The sequence below is a fragment of the Arvicola amphibius genome, chromosome 6 (assembly GCF_903992535.2).
Source record: "Arvicola amphibius chromosome 6, mArvAmp1.2, whole genome shotgun sequence".
NCBI lineage: Eukaryota > Metazoa > Chordata > Mammalia > Rodentia > Cricetidae > Arvicola > Arvicola amphibius.
In genome coordinates this window covers 28,500,037-28,513,091 of record NC_052052.2, presented here as the reverse complement: position 1 = coordinate 28,513,091, position 13,055 = coordinate 28,500,037, and the positions used below count along the sequence as shown (strand labels likewise).

General features: G+C 46.5%; 1 protein-coding gene across 1 annotated transcript in view; it reads left to right on the top strand.

Annotated features, from left to right (window-relative positions):
* Window positions 1-13,055, top strand: part of Rhbdl2 (rhomboid like 2) — a 42,453-nt gene that overhangs the window by 17,240 nt on the left and 12,158 nt on the right. Inside the window, exons 2-4 of the mRNA XM_038335383.1 lie at window positions 4,046-4,332; window positions 8,758-8,906; window positions 12,420-12,532. Of these exons, the coding sequence (XP_038191311.1) occupies window positions 4,066-4,332; window positions 8,758-8,906; window positions 12,420-12,532 (529 nt within the window). The 5' untranslated portion in view covers window positions 4,046-4,065. The remainder of the gene's footprint in view (window positions 1-4,045; window positions 4,333-8,757; window positions 8,907-12,419; window positions 12,533-13,055) is intronic.

The following is a 13,055-nucleotide window of genomic DNA, read 5'->3' as shown; positions in this document are numbered from 1 at the left end:
TGTGCTACCACACACACCTGGCCTGTCATATACTTTTTGTATTTTAAATTTTGTTACGTGTGTGTGTGTGTCTGTGATGCGCATATAGAAGTCAGAGGACAGCTCTGGGGGTCAGTGCTCTCCTCTCCTTTATGCGAGTTCTAGGGGCTGAGCTCAGGCTGCCAGGCTTGTGTGGTAAGTACCTTCACCCATTAAACCATCTCTATAGACATTTTACTATTCGGAGAGGCCGCCTGATTGCCTTCCAAAGGCTGCATCAACTCGTGCCTCACAGACTGCCCTCATGATCAATCTTTTTCACTGGTTTGCCAATGTGGCTGCTAATATTTCCCAGGTTCTTAACTTCACTGGGAAATTCAGGCATGGGAAAGGTCAGAAGGAGTAGGAGGAATGCCAGGCTGGCAGAGATTTGGAAGGGACACCTACCTGTGCGTGGCACAGGCCCAGGGATTGGAGATAAGGTGAATCAGGGAGAGGCAGACAGGTAGGGAGGTCCAAGCAGGAAGGCCACCCAAGAGAGGTGAAAGCAATGACCTCTAATGGCTGGTCTGTTGTTACAGCCCCAAGCTACAAAGATCCTGTATCAGAGCTGCTCACTGCGGTGCCAGCGAATACCGCAGACATCCGCAGTCTTGGCTCCTCCAAGGGGGCCGGAAATCTTTTTGTCACAGGGCATATGTATAGGCATTTACACAGCTAACGTGGTGAGCTTGAAGTCATAAAACTTCTGCACATTTTAAAATCTGAAGAAAAAAAAATCTAAGAACCTATCTTAGGTTTCTATTTCTGTGATAAAACTCCACAACCAAAAGCAAACTGGGGAGGAACGGGTTTATTTCAGTTTATGATTACAGTTCGCACGAGGGGAAGTCAGGGCAGGAACTCAAGGCAGGGAGCTGGAGGAGGGAACCAAAGCAGACTTGGAGGAATGCTGTTATTAGCTTGTTCCTCATAGCTCACTGCACTGGCTTTTTTTTGGGGGGGGGGGAGTCCCAAGATAGTGTTTCTCTATGTAACAGCCCTAGCTTTCCTGGAACTAGCTCTGTAGACCAGGCTGGCCTCGAACTCACAGAGATCTCCTGCCTCTACCTCCCAAGGACTGGGATTAAAGGCGTGCATCACCACGGCCCAGTTTAGGCTGGCTTTTTTATACTACTGGGGACCACCTGCCTAGGAGCGGCGGTGGCAGCGGTGGCGGTGGCCCCCCTAGTGGGCGGAGCTTACCCACATCAATCATCAATCGAAAAAATGCCCCACAGATTTGCCCACAGTCTAACCTGATGTTGGCATTTTCTCATTTGAAGTCCCCCTTCCCCTCTAGCTTGTGTGAAGATGACAGAAAATCTAAGCAGAACAGAAGTAATCCTTGTTTTTCTGGTTCCTTTTGTAAACGTAAAGTCGCATTGTCAACAATGTGGAATTTTATTCCCTCATACGATGATCATATATGGTAATTAAGTTTATAATGGGGCTGCTTCCTAGGAGGGTAATAATTCCTAATTAAACGTATTTGTTTGTTTGCAGCGCTGGGGATCCACCCCACAACATGCTTATGTGGGTGAGCCCTTGACTGAGCTACGCTCCCAGCCCTGACCTTATTTGAACGCTTTCATGTTTATGAGTGAAAACCGCTGGTCTCAGTGACTACGTATAGGAATCTAATGTCTGGCCCTGGGTCACGTGCGAGTGGGAAGGCAGAAGGTGCCAGGGTGGGAAACAGACTCTGTCGTCAGAAAAATTGCTGTCCAAAAGAAAAATGCTCCTTCCTGAATTCACCGAGAATAACACATTGTACCATGGAGTCAGGCCTGAGGCGATTCATCTGGAAATAAGTTGGGTTTGATTTGATTCCCAATAAGTTGCTTGTGAAACCAGGCCCATTCAAACTTTCCATCCACCCACCCACCCATCCATCCATCCATCCATCCATCCATCCATCCATCCGTCCATCCATCCACACACTTACAAACTCACTCATCCGTTAGCAGTAATAATGAATGATTATGGAATGTTTACTGTGTGCCAGATATTGCCCAACTGTCATTTATATGTTAGCTAAAATCATGCCCCAAATCGCTGCCATGATCTCTACTTGAGAATGGAAATCTGAGGGGCACCTAGTATTATCATGACTCAGTATGCAGGTTATATGCATCAGATAACTAAAGACAGACACTCAAACCACTCATCCTGGAAGCTTGGTCACAGTAGGTACAAGGTGAAAACAACTTATTAGCTATCAACAGATGTGTGGATACCCAAGATGTGAGGTACCACCTGTACACTACAATATATTCATCCACATAAGAACTGTAGCTGGTTGTGGTGTACGTGCAGGTAGGATTTGCGGAAGGAGGCAAAGGCAGGAGGATCATGAGTTCAAGCCAGCCTGGGCTATACATTAAAAAGAAAATAAAAGAAAAAAAGGGAAAGAACTAAAGCCATTTTTTTAACATTTATTTTGTGGGTGGGTGGGGTCAGTCTCTCCTTTACTCTTGGTTCTAGGGATCGATTTCATATCAACAGACTTGACTCTGGCTGAGCCATCCTACCAGCCCAAGGTTCCTAGTGTTTACCGTAGTTTAAAAAAAAAGGTAATTTGGGTTTCAATGTATATGACTTTCTTGAGGTACCCTTACAGCTGGTATGTGGACAAGATCAGCTTTTGTGTTGTTGAGATGGAGTCCGGCTGTGTTGCCCAAACTGGCTGTGGTCACACCCCTGGGCTCAAGTGCTCTTCCTACCTCAGCCTGCCAAGTGCTGGAACTACAGAACTACGGGCTGCGCTGCCACACTTGGCTAGGACTGTGGGTTTGAGAGTAGTCTCGTGTATCTCAGGGTAACAGCCAATTGGCTACACAGCAGAAGAAGACTTTGAACTTCTGATCCTCTGACTGCTACCCTCCAAGTGCTGGACTGACAGAGCAACCACACCTAGTTTATGTGGTGCTGGGGATCAAACCAGAGCTTTGCACATGCTACACATAAGTACTCTACCAATTGAGGGACATCCTTAGTCCCCCAAACTGTCTGGATCCGTGGGTATGCTTTTTTATTTAAAAGAACGTATTCAACTATTTATCTACTTTATTACTTATTTGTTTAGATAAGATCTCTTGTAGCCCAGACTTGCCTTTTTGTTCTTGTTTTTCGAGACAGGGTTTTCCTGTGCAGCCCTGGCTGTGCTGGAACTCTCTCTGCAGACCAGGCTGGCCTCAAACTCATAGAGATCTGCCTGCCTCTTCCTCCCAAGTGCTGAGATTAAAGGCATGCGCCACTGCTTCCCTTCAAACCAAGCTTGCTCTGAACTCACTATATTGCTAAGAGTGTTCTTACTCTCTTGCCTCTGCTTCTCAAGCTGTGTATTGTAAATTACACTTGAGAACTATTTTCTGCGTGTTGTGTGGTTGTCAGAAGATAGCTTTCAGGACTCAGTTCTCTCCTTCCAGTAGGGGTCCGCAGGGTCGCACACGGGTCGTCCAGCTTGGCAGCAGACCCCTTTCCCTACTGAGTTTCCTCACGGGCCCATGGCTTTTTATTGTTACTTTGCTTTTATAAAGAGAAGAGCACACAGAGTTTACTACATGCCTAAGGTCTATGAGCATGAGACTCCCTGTTTTAAAAATTACTTTTGTTTACTGTGTGGGTGTGTACCACAGTGAGCATGTGGAAGTCAGAGGGCAAACTGCAGGATTTGGTTCTGTTCTTTTACAGCACAGTATGGATCCCAGGGATCAAACTCAGGCTGCCAGGTTTGGTAGCAAGAGCCTTTACCTACTAGGTTGTTACACACACACACACACACACACACACACACACACACACACACCAGTGTCTTACCTGCCCCAACCCAAATCCCCATGTTTTAAAACATTTACAAAACAGTATGGTAAAAACACCATTTGTGGCCACTTAGGTTTGGACCACTTTGATGGTCTTTAGCTGCCTCCTGGCTCCACGCACAGGAAGGACCAGGAAGACAGTTTTCCAAAGAGCCCAGGAAAGAGCCTCATCTGGTTCCCCCCCACATTCATGTCTGTTTTAGGCGGAGGGAGGACCAGGCCGATGGCTGCTGCCGACGATGTGGAGATGGAGACGGTGAATCTGGAGACGGTGAATCTGAATACGGAGAGAGCGGAGAGAGCGGGAAAGGAAGAGCTGGAGGAGGAGAAGATGAGGGAGGACGGGGAAGGTAAAGACTTCCCCAGGAGCGGAAAGGTCCACAGGATCGTCTCAAAGTGGATGCTTCCAGAGCCAGCCCGAAGAACATACCTGGAGAGAGCCAACTGCCTCCCGCCTCCACTCTTCATCATCTCCGTCAGCCTGGCTGAGGTAAACACCGCCATGTGAGGGGCCCTCACACGTTCAGACCGGAAGCTGCAGACAGAATGGGGACAAAGCCAACCTTAGAAGAGAAAGCGTGCAGGAAGAGGGCATAGAGGGCCTCTGGCCACTCACTACTCTCAGAGCGGATTGCTCAGTCACGGCCAACCCAGGCACTGGTTTCATCCATGATGGAAATCTGATCCTGGCATTGGCTAATTTCACTAACTTCATTTCTTTTTTTTTATATTTATGTATTCATTATGTATACAATATTCTGTCTGTGTGTATGCCTGCAGGCCAGAAGACGGCACCAGACCCCATTACAGATGGTTGTGAGCCACCATGTGGTTGCCGGGAATTGAACTCAGGACCTTTGGAAGAGCAGACAATGCTCATAACGTCTGAGCCATCTCTCCAGCCCCACTAACTTCATTTCATTTTAGCTGGTGGAGTCTTTAGAAACCAGAGAACTTTGGGCATGCAAATTAGCGCCGCCGCCCCCCCCCCCATCTCCCCAAACAGGGTTTCTCTGTGTAGCTCTGTAGACCAGGCTGGCCTCGAACTCACAGAGATTCACCTGCCTCTGCCTACTGAGTGCTGGGATTAAAGGTGTGCACCCCCACCCCCACCCCCCCTTTTTTTTGAGACGGGATCTGACATTGTAGCTCAGACTGGCCATAAACGCACTATAATCCTTTTGTAACAACCACCCAGGTGTTGGGATGACAGGCATGCACCACCATATTTAGCTTGCAAATTGGCTTTATCTCGTGAAACAAAACAGACTGGCCAGTCAGGTCGGCCTGGGGTGTATATTTAGAACAGTCTCCAGCTGCCTGAGCTTCAGAGGAAAATGTGGCACCTGCTGTGGGTGGACTGTGGGCTGATGGGCTGTGTTCTCGGTCTATGACCTGCTCAGCTTTCCTGGTTTCCAGAAAGAGGAGGACAAAGCTCAGAGGGGTGGGGATGAGTCACCCACGGGTGTGTCTCAGTGCCTGGGAAGGGCCGGGCTCCTCCTGTCCTCGGTAAACCCAAGGTTTTTCTCCTAGGTGACTGTCTTCAGGAAAGAGTTGATAGAGATGACTGCCTGGAGGGGCATGACTTCAGGGGCCTTAAGATGTCCCTCCTGTAATCTTCTTAATTCCCACTAATGCCCCAGCTTCTGTGTTGGGACTGTAGTAGTCAGGGATCCCGGCAGAACAGAACCAATAGGGTGTGAGGAAGGGAACTGGAAGGGGAAGGGGGTTTCAGCTCTCCAAACTCTAGGGCAAACTGGAGACCCGTTAAAGGTTTTGTACTGAGTCCAAGGCCACTTGCTAGTGTAATTATTTTTCTCAAGAAATAGTCTTTTTCTAATAATGCTTTCTTCGGAAATGCCACACAAGACGGAGGGAAAGGGGTACTAAATTAAATATTCATCTCATCTCAAGAAATGATCTCAAGTGGGCATGGGGACATGATCTTGAAATCTCAGAACTTGGAAACTGAAGTAGAAGGATCTCGAGTTTAAGGGAGCCTGGACTACACAGTCAGTTTGAGGCTAGCCTAGGCTATATAGTGGGATGCTGCAACTAAGTAATTCACTAGCTAGCTAACTAGTTAATGGGTAGACAATACACAAAAAACTCATAGGAACATCTGGAATGATGTTTGAAGATATATCTGAGTCTATATGAACCTTGCCAAATTGAACATAAAATGAACCATTGTAGAAACTGAACCTTTTAAGACAACTGTGCAATCACATCCTGTAGCAGGCTTTCTTGGATCACGAACCACTACCAAATCAAGACAAGGAAACTTATTATCAATTATGAATGCTCAGCCTTAGTTTAGGCTTGTCCTACCAGCTCTTATAACATATATTAACCTGTTTCTCTTCGTCTATATTTTGCCTTGGGGCCTTTAGCCTTTCTTTCTGTCTGCATGTTCTGCTTTCCTGCTTCCTCCATGTCTGACTGGAGTGGGGGGGCCCAGGTGTTGCCCTCTTTCTCTCTTGTTCTCCTCTCTCTTGAGCCTAGATTCCCCCTCTGACTTATTCACTCTGCCCACCAACCCTGCCTATTCCTCTACTGCCTAGCTATTGGCTGTTCAGCTTTTTATTAGACCAATCAGGTGCCTTAAGCAGGCAAGGTGAAACAAATGCAACACATCTTTACATCCTTAAACAAACGTAGCATAAACAATTGTAACACATATAGTAACATTCCACAGCCATTTCCAGAGGTGTCTTTTTTATGGGGCTTTATTGCAAGACTGGGAAGCAAGCGTTAGGCTCTGTGTCTGATTCTCCGTGTGTCTGGACTACCCAGTGTGTATCTCCCAGTACTGAGTGCACGTGAGGACAAGGGAGGCACTGGAGAAAGAATGGGAGATGATCTCATGTTTAAGAATAAGGCAATGCTTTGAGAGCATCGCTCCCTACAGTGAGGTCCTGCAGCAGGTGCTGTAGCCGCTGCCTCTTACAGGAGAACCAGTTGAGTATGTTGCTCTATTGATAGAGGACTTGTGTAACATGTTTGAAACCCAGGATTTACTCCCCAACATTTTGTAAAACCAGATAGAGTAGGACATACCTGTAATCCTAGCTTTTAAGAACTGGAGAAGGGAGGATCAGAACTTCAAGCAAGGTCACCCTTCACCACTTAGCAAGTTCAAGGCCAGTCTGGGATTCAGGAAACTCTGTCTCAAAAAGAGAAAAGAAATGTTGTAAAAATTCTTCCATTGTTAATGTTACATAGTTTCAAAGTTCCAAAGCGCCTTAGGTCTAAAACACTGATGTTATCACAGTGTTGGCTGAGTACCTCTTTTTTTTTAATACAGGATTTTTGTTTAAGATTTGTTTCTTTGTTCAAAACACAACCATATTTGGTTCTCTTTTTTTTATTTTTTTGAGATAGGATTTCTTTGTGTTATACCTCTCATGTCCTCAGAGGCCAGATAACTGGAGTTAGAGGTGGTTGTGAGCCATTGTGTGGGTTATGGGAATCAAACCTGAATCCTCTGGAAGATCACTGAGCCATCTCTCTAGATTTCTAGAACTTTTTTTTAGATTTATTTATTAAATATAAAGTGGTCTGCCTGCATATGTCCCTGCAGGCCAGAAGAGGGCACCATATCTCATTACAGATGGTTGTGAGCCACCATGTGGTTGCTGGGAATTGAACTCAGGACCTTTGGAAGTGTAGCCAATGCTCCTAGCCTCTGAGCCATCTCTCCAGCCCCATTTCTAGAACTTTTTGAAGTGTCACATTGGTTTTCAAAAACTTTAAAATTTCGAACATTTTGGATTTTAAATTTTATATTCCGGAGGCTGAACCTGCACTATTAACTAAGCTTCAGGCTTTACTTGGATTTGATTGATTTTCTCACTAATGTCTCCTTCTCATCCTCTGGTCCCTTCCAATAGGGGGTTTCATACTGCATTAAGTTGTCCTGCCTCCCCAGGCTCCTCTGATTCAGGACAGCTTCTCGGTGTCTTTTATGACCTTGAAAAAGATGAAGTATATTGGCCAGGTACCTTGTAGAGTGTCCTTGTCTGGGGCTGTCTGATTTTTTTTTTTTATAGTTAGGCTAAAGTTGGGAGGAATGTCATAGAATGTCAAGTGCCCTTCCCATCACAGCAGGAGGTAGGACCTCACATGACACCACTGGGACACAGGACCTCACATGACATCACTGGGACACAGGACCTCACATGACATCACTGGGACACAGGACCTCACATGACATCACTGGGACACAGGACCTCACATGACATCACTGGGACACAGGACCTCACATGACATCACTGGGACACAGGACCTCACATGACATCATTGGGACACAGGACCTCACATGACATCACTGGGACACAGGACCTCACATGACATCACTGGGACACAGGACCTCACATGACATCACTGGGACACAGGACCTCACATGACATCACTGGGACACAGGACCTCACATGACATCACTGGGACACAGGACCTCACATGACATCACTGGGACACAGGACCTCACATGACACCACTGGGACACAGGACCTCACATGACATCACTGGGACACAGGACCTCACATGACATCACTGGGTTACCGATCTTCATCACTTCAGTAAGACTGTCTGCCAGGTTTCTGGGCTGTGAAATCAGACTGAGGTGAGGGATACAGGAAATGTAATCAGGAGGGGTGACAGAGCACAGAGTGACAACAGAATTAGGAGAGCGGAGAGAAAGGGACTCAGGCTGCTTCGTTACAATCTGGCCTAACGCTGCTTCTCACCATGAGGAAGTATGATCACTGCGGAGGATGATGGAGAAATTTAACTCCACCGTCTTTAGAGCCCATGAAGAGCTAATCACTCAGGCACAGATACTGCCTGTGGGTTTGAATGGGTCCCACCTTCAGAGGAAGCTTGGTTAACCGGCATGATTGCTCCTCCTTGACAGCTGGCCGTGTTTGTTTATTATGCTGTGTGGAAGCCTCAGAAGCAGTGGATCACTCTGGACAAGGGGATCTTGGAAAGTCCCTTAACTTACCTCCCCGAGAAGAGGGAAGAAGCCTGGAGGTTTATCTCATACATGCTGGTCCACGCTGGGTAAGAGATGATGACCAACGGTGTCAGAAGAGATCAGAAGTAATTGCTAGGCTGGGCAAGGAGGCACATGCCTGTCATTCCGGCGCTTGGCAGTCAGAGGCAAGAAGATCATGGCAGGCTTGAGGTCCACATGACCTATATGTTGAATTTCAGGCCAGCCAGCCACTTAGCCAGACTCTGTCCTAAAACACAAACAAAACAGGGGGTCTGTGAGACGGTTCAGAGGGTAAAGACACCCCCAAACCCAACAACCCGAGTTCAGTCCCAGAACCACTAAGATGGCTCAGAGGGTAAGGTAAAGATACCTCCAAACCCAACAACCTGAGTTCAATCCCCACAACCCACATAGTGGAAGGCCAGAACTGACTCCCACAAATTGTCTATACACACACACTAAGATTTAATTTTTTAAAAAAGTAAAACAAAGTAGGGTGCACTAGGAAAGCAGATGCAAGCAAACTCCTGAATTGAAATCTAGCTGGGTCTACACAGAATTCCAGGTCAGCCATGGCTACATAGTGAGATCCTGCCAGAGGATGTGGGGGTGGGGTGAAGGAAGAGAGATAAAAAATCCAAATTGCCACTGATCTGTTTGGGACTGTTGTTGTTGTTGTTGTTGTTGTTATTGTGTGTGTGTATCTGCCACATGTGCACTGATGCCCTTGGAAGCTAGAAGTACTGGACTCTGCATAACTATCTAATGTTAGTACTGGTATAAGAATGTTAATGAGCTGGACACCTTTGATCCCAGCACTCTGAAAGCAGAGAACTCCGTGAGTTCAAGTCACTATCAAACCAAAAGTAGGTCACCCTACTCGTTGGATGTCGTCCAATCACTGTTGAGGTGAAGAAGCAGAACTGAATCAACCACCAGTCTGCCTCCTCCAAACGCACTGCAAAAATTAACTTGTGAGCATATTGACTGATGCGCACTAGGATTTAATACCGACTCTCTACCAGTTAGCAGCACAAGGAGGTACAGAAGCCACATAGGCGGAACTGGAGAGAAGGCACAGTGGTTAAGAGCACTTGTTGGGCACGGTCTCATGTGTGTGCCACCTCAGACAAGCAGAGACAGGAAGATTGCTGGTGCTTGCTAGCTGCCAGCCTAGCTGACTAACACAAGTCTCGGGTTCAGGAGAGGCGCTGGCTTGGTGGAATAAGGTAGAGAGAGAATAACAACAAGAAGCCCCAGCGCCCTCTTCTGGCCTCAGGGTGCAGCTACACAATACCTGCACTCCCCTCCCCCTACAGGTACATACAAAAGAGGGAAGGAAGCAAAGAAAGAAAGATAATATGTTTGCTTCCTAGTTTTGTTTACAGTTCCTCCCTCCCTCCGTACCTCCTCCCTCCCTTCCTCCCTCCCTCCCTCCCTTCCCCCCCCTCTCTCTCTCTTTCTCTCTCTCTGTAGTTCTTGCTGTAGACCAGGCTGACCACAAACTCACAGAGATTCACCTGCCTCTGCCTCCTGAGTGCTGGGATTAAATGCTTGCACCACCACCACCCAGTCCTTTACAGTTTCTTAAATGTGAGAGCCTTTCAAGACCTTACTCAGAACCAGGTGACCCATGGTGCTTGCCTGCATTCTCAGTAGGTGGGAGGTAGAGACAGGAGGATCAGAACTTCATGGCCAGCGTCTCAAAAAAAAGTGTGAAAAGTGTTTACTCATTGTGTTTGGTCCCCCATGCCCACTGTGGTCAGCAAATAGCTTGTGGCTATCCTGCTTCTTCGGGGGAGCCCTGTGCTATTGGGTGAATTGAGCTTCACCCATGTGACCCACCCCACCCTGGATTTAAATGACCAATTTTTGATTGGTGACTAAGCAGACACACAGAGCAGGGTGCTGGGTGCTTTGCATAAAGCCCGGAGCTTCATGTGCGCTGAGCAAGTGCTGTTTCCTCTGAGCTACATCCTGAGCCCTTGAGCACTTTTTTTTTTTTTTTTTTTTTTTTTTTGTTTTTCAAGACAGGGTTTCTCTGCAGCTTTTTTTAGAGCCTGTCCTGGACCTAGCACTTGTAGACCAGGCTGGCCTCGAACTCACAGAGATCCGCCTGCCTCTGCCTCCCGAGTGCTGGGATTAAAGGCGTGCGTCACCACCGCCTGGCCCTTGAGCACTTTTGTTTTTAATTAAAATTTGTTTTGAGATAGGGTCTCATGATGTAGCCCTGGCTGTACTGGAACTAACTATGTAGATCAGACTGGCTTTGAACACATAGAAATCCACCTGCCTCTGCCTCCCAGGAAAAGGAATGAAAGTTGTGCTCCACCATGCCTGGACTTCATTCTTTTAGTTAATTTCATTGGTGTTTGTTTCAGTTATAATTGTTGTAAAATTATATTTTTATATATATTTATATATTTATATTTCTAAAATACCTTTATTTGTTTTACATATTGAAGCTTCAGGTAAGATTTTATTTCAAGCCAGGTGGTGGTGGCACATGCCTTTAATCCCAGCACTCGGAAGGCAGAGGCAGGAGGATCTCTGTGAATTCGAAGGCTAGTCGGGCTGCAAAGCAAATTCTAGGACAACCAAGGCTACACAGAGAAACCCTGTCTCAAAAAACAAAAACAAACAAACAAAAAAAGATTTTATTTCAAAATAGATAAGAGTTGGGCTGGAGAGATGGCTCAGCCATTAAGAGCACTGGCTGCTCTTCCAGAGGTCCCAAGTTCAATTCCCAGCAACCGCATGGTGGCTCACAGCCATCTATCGTGGGATCTAATGCCCTCTTCTGGTGTTCAGGCATACATGCAAATAGATCACTATATGATGGAGGAGAGTTATCTGTCTGTGTTACTTTCATTATTAATAAAGAAAACTGCCTTGGCCCTTTAAGAGAACAGAAAATTAGGTAGGTAGAGTAGACAGAACAGAATGCTGGGTAGCAGGAGTGGGGAGAAGCTTCAGGCAGTCTCCATGCTTCTCCTCTCTGAGATGGACGCAGGTTAAGATCTCTCCTGGTAAGCCACACCTCGTGGTGCTACACAGATGACTAAATATGGGTTAAAGGAAGATGTGAGAATTAGCCAATAAGAGGCTGAAACTATGGGCCAGGCAGTGTTTAAAAGAATACAGTTTCCGTGTAATTATTTAGGGTAAAGCTAGCCGGGTGGCGAGACACAGCCCGCCGTTTCCTTCTACAACTATATACATAAAAAGTCTTAAGAATTATTTTTTAAAAAAAGAAGAGAGAAAAAGAGAACGAAACAGACAAGAGTTGCCTGCTCAAAAAAACTAGAATGGAGACTGGCTCAGTGGTTAAGAAGGCTTGCTGCTCAACCATGACGATGGTAACTTTGATCCTAAGACTCACATGGAGTGACCCACAGTTTCAGTGACTCCAGCACTAAATGATGCAGCGCTTTCTTCTGGCAGCCACGGGGGCTCGCTCTCTCTGTCTGTTAAAAGATAGGCAACAAGATTCTGGCACATTCTTAAGGAGCACTATCACATGCAAGTCTCCCGTGACCACAGCCGCTTGGATATTTGACCGGTGTTTGTCTCTGCAGAGTCCAGCACATCGTGGGCAATCTTTTCATGCAGCTGGTTCTGGGCATCCCCTTGGAAATGGTCCACAAAGGCCTCCGAGTGGGGCTGGTGTACCTGGCAGGAGTCTTTGCAGGTCAGTGTTCTGGGGGACATGGAATCGACACGTCTGGGCTCTTGAGACGAAGGCAAAGGTAATAGATGTCTACAGTGGGCTTTTTGCTGGAGTCAATATTTACTGCACCCAGCATGTGACATGCATAATTATAATATGCTAAGGAACATGGTAAGTATTAGAGATGACTGATCTAGAGATTAGATATGAGAGATGTACAAGCGCATGAAGAAAGGTCGCAGTGGCTGTCCCCAGATTAACCTCGTAGCATTCACACGATTCAAAACTGCAAACAGCTTGGTGTTTGGATCTTGAAGACCCTGATCTGCTAGACCCCAAAGGGCCTGGAAAGTAACATGGCCAGATTTGTATTTAAGAAAGACATTTTGCTGGGTGTGGTGGTGCACGATTTTAACCCCAGCACTTGGGAGACAGTCTACAGAGCCAGTTCCACATCAGCCAGGGCTACATAGATATCTCAAAATAAATAAATGCTCTCATTTTGAGAAAGCTGTAGATTGATATGAGTTATAAGAAATGGTAC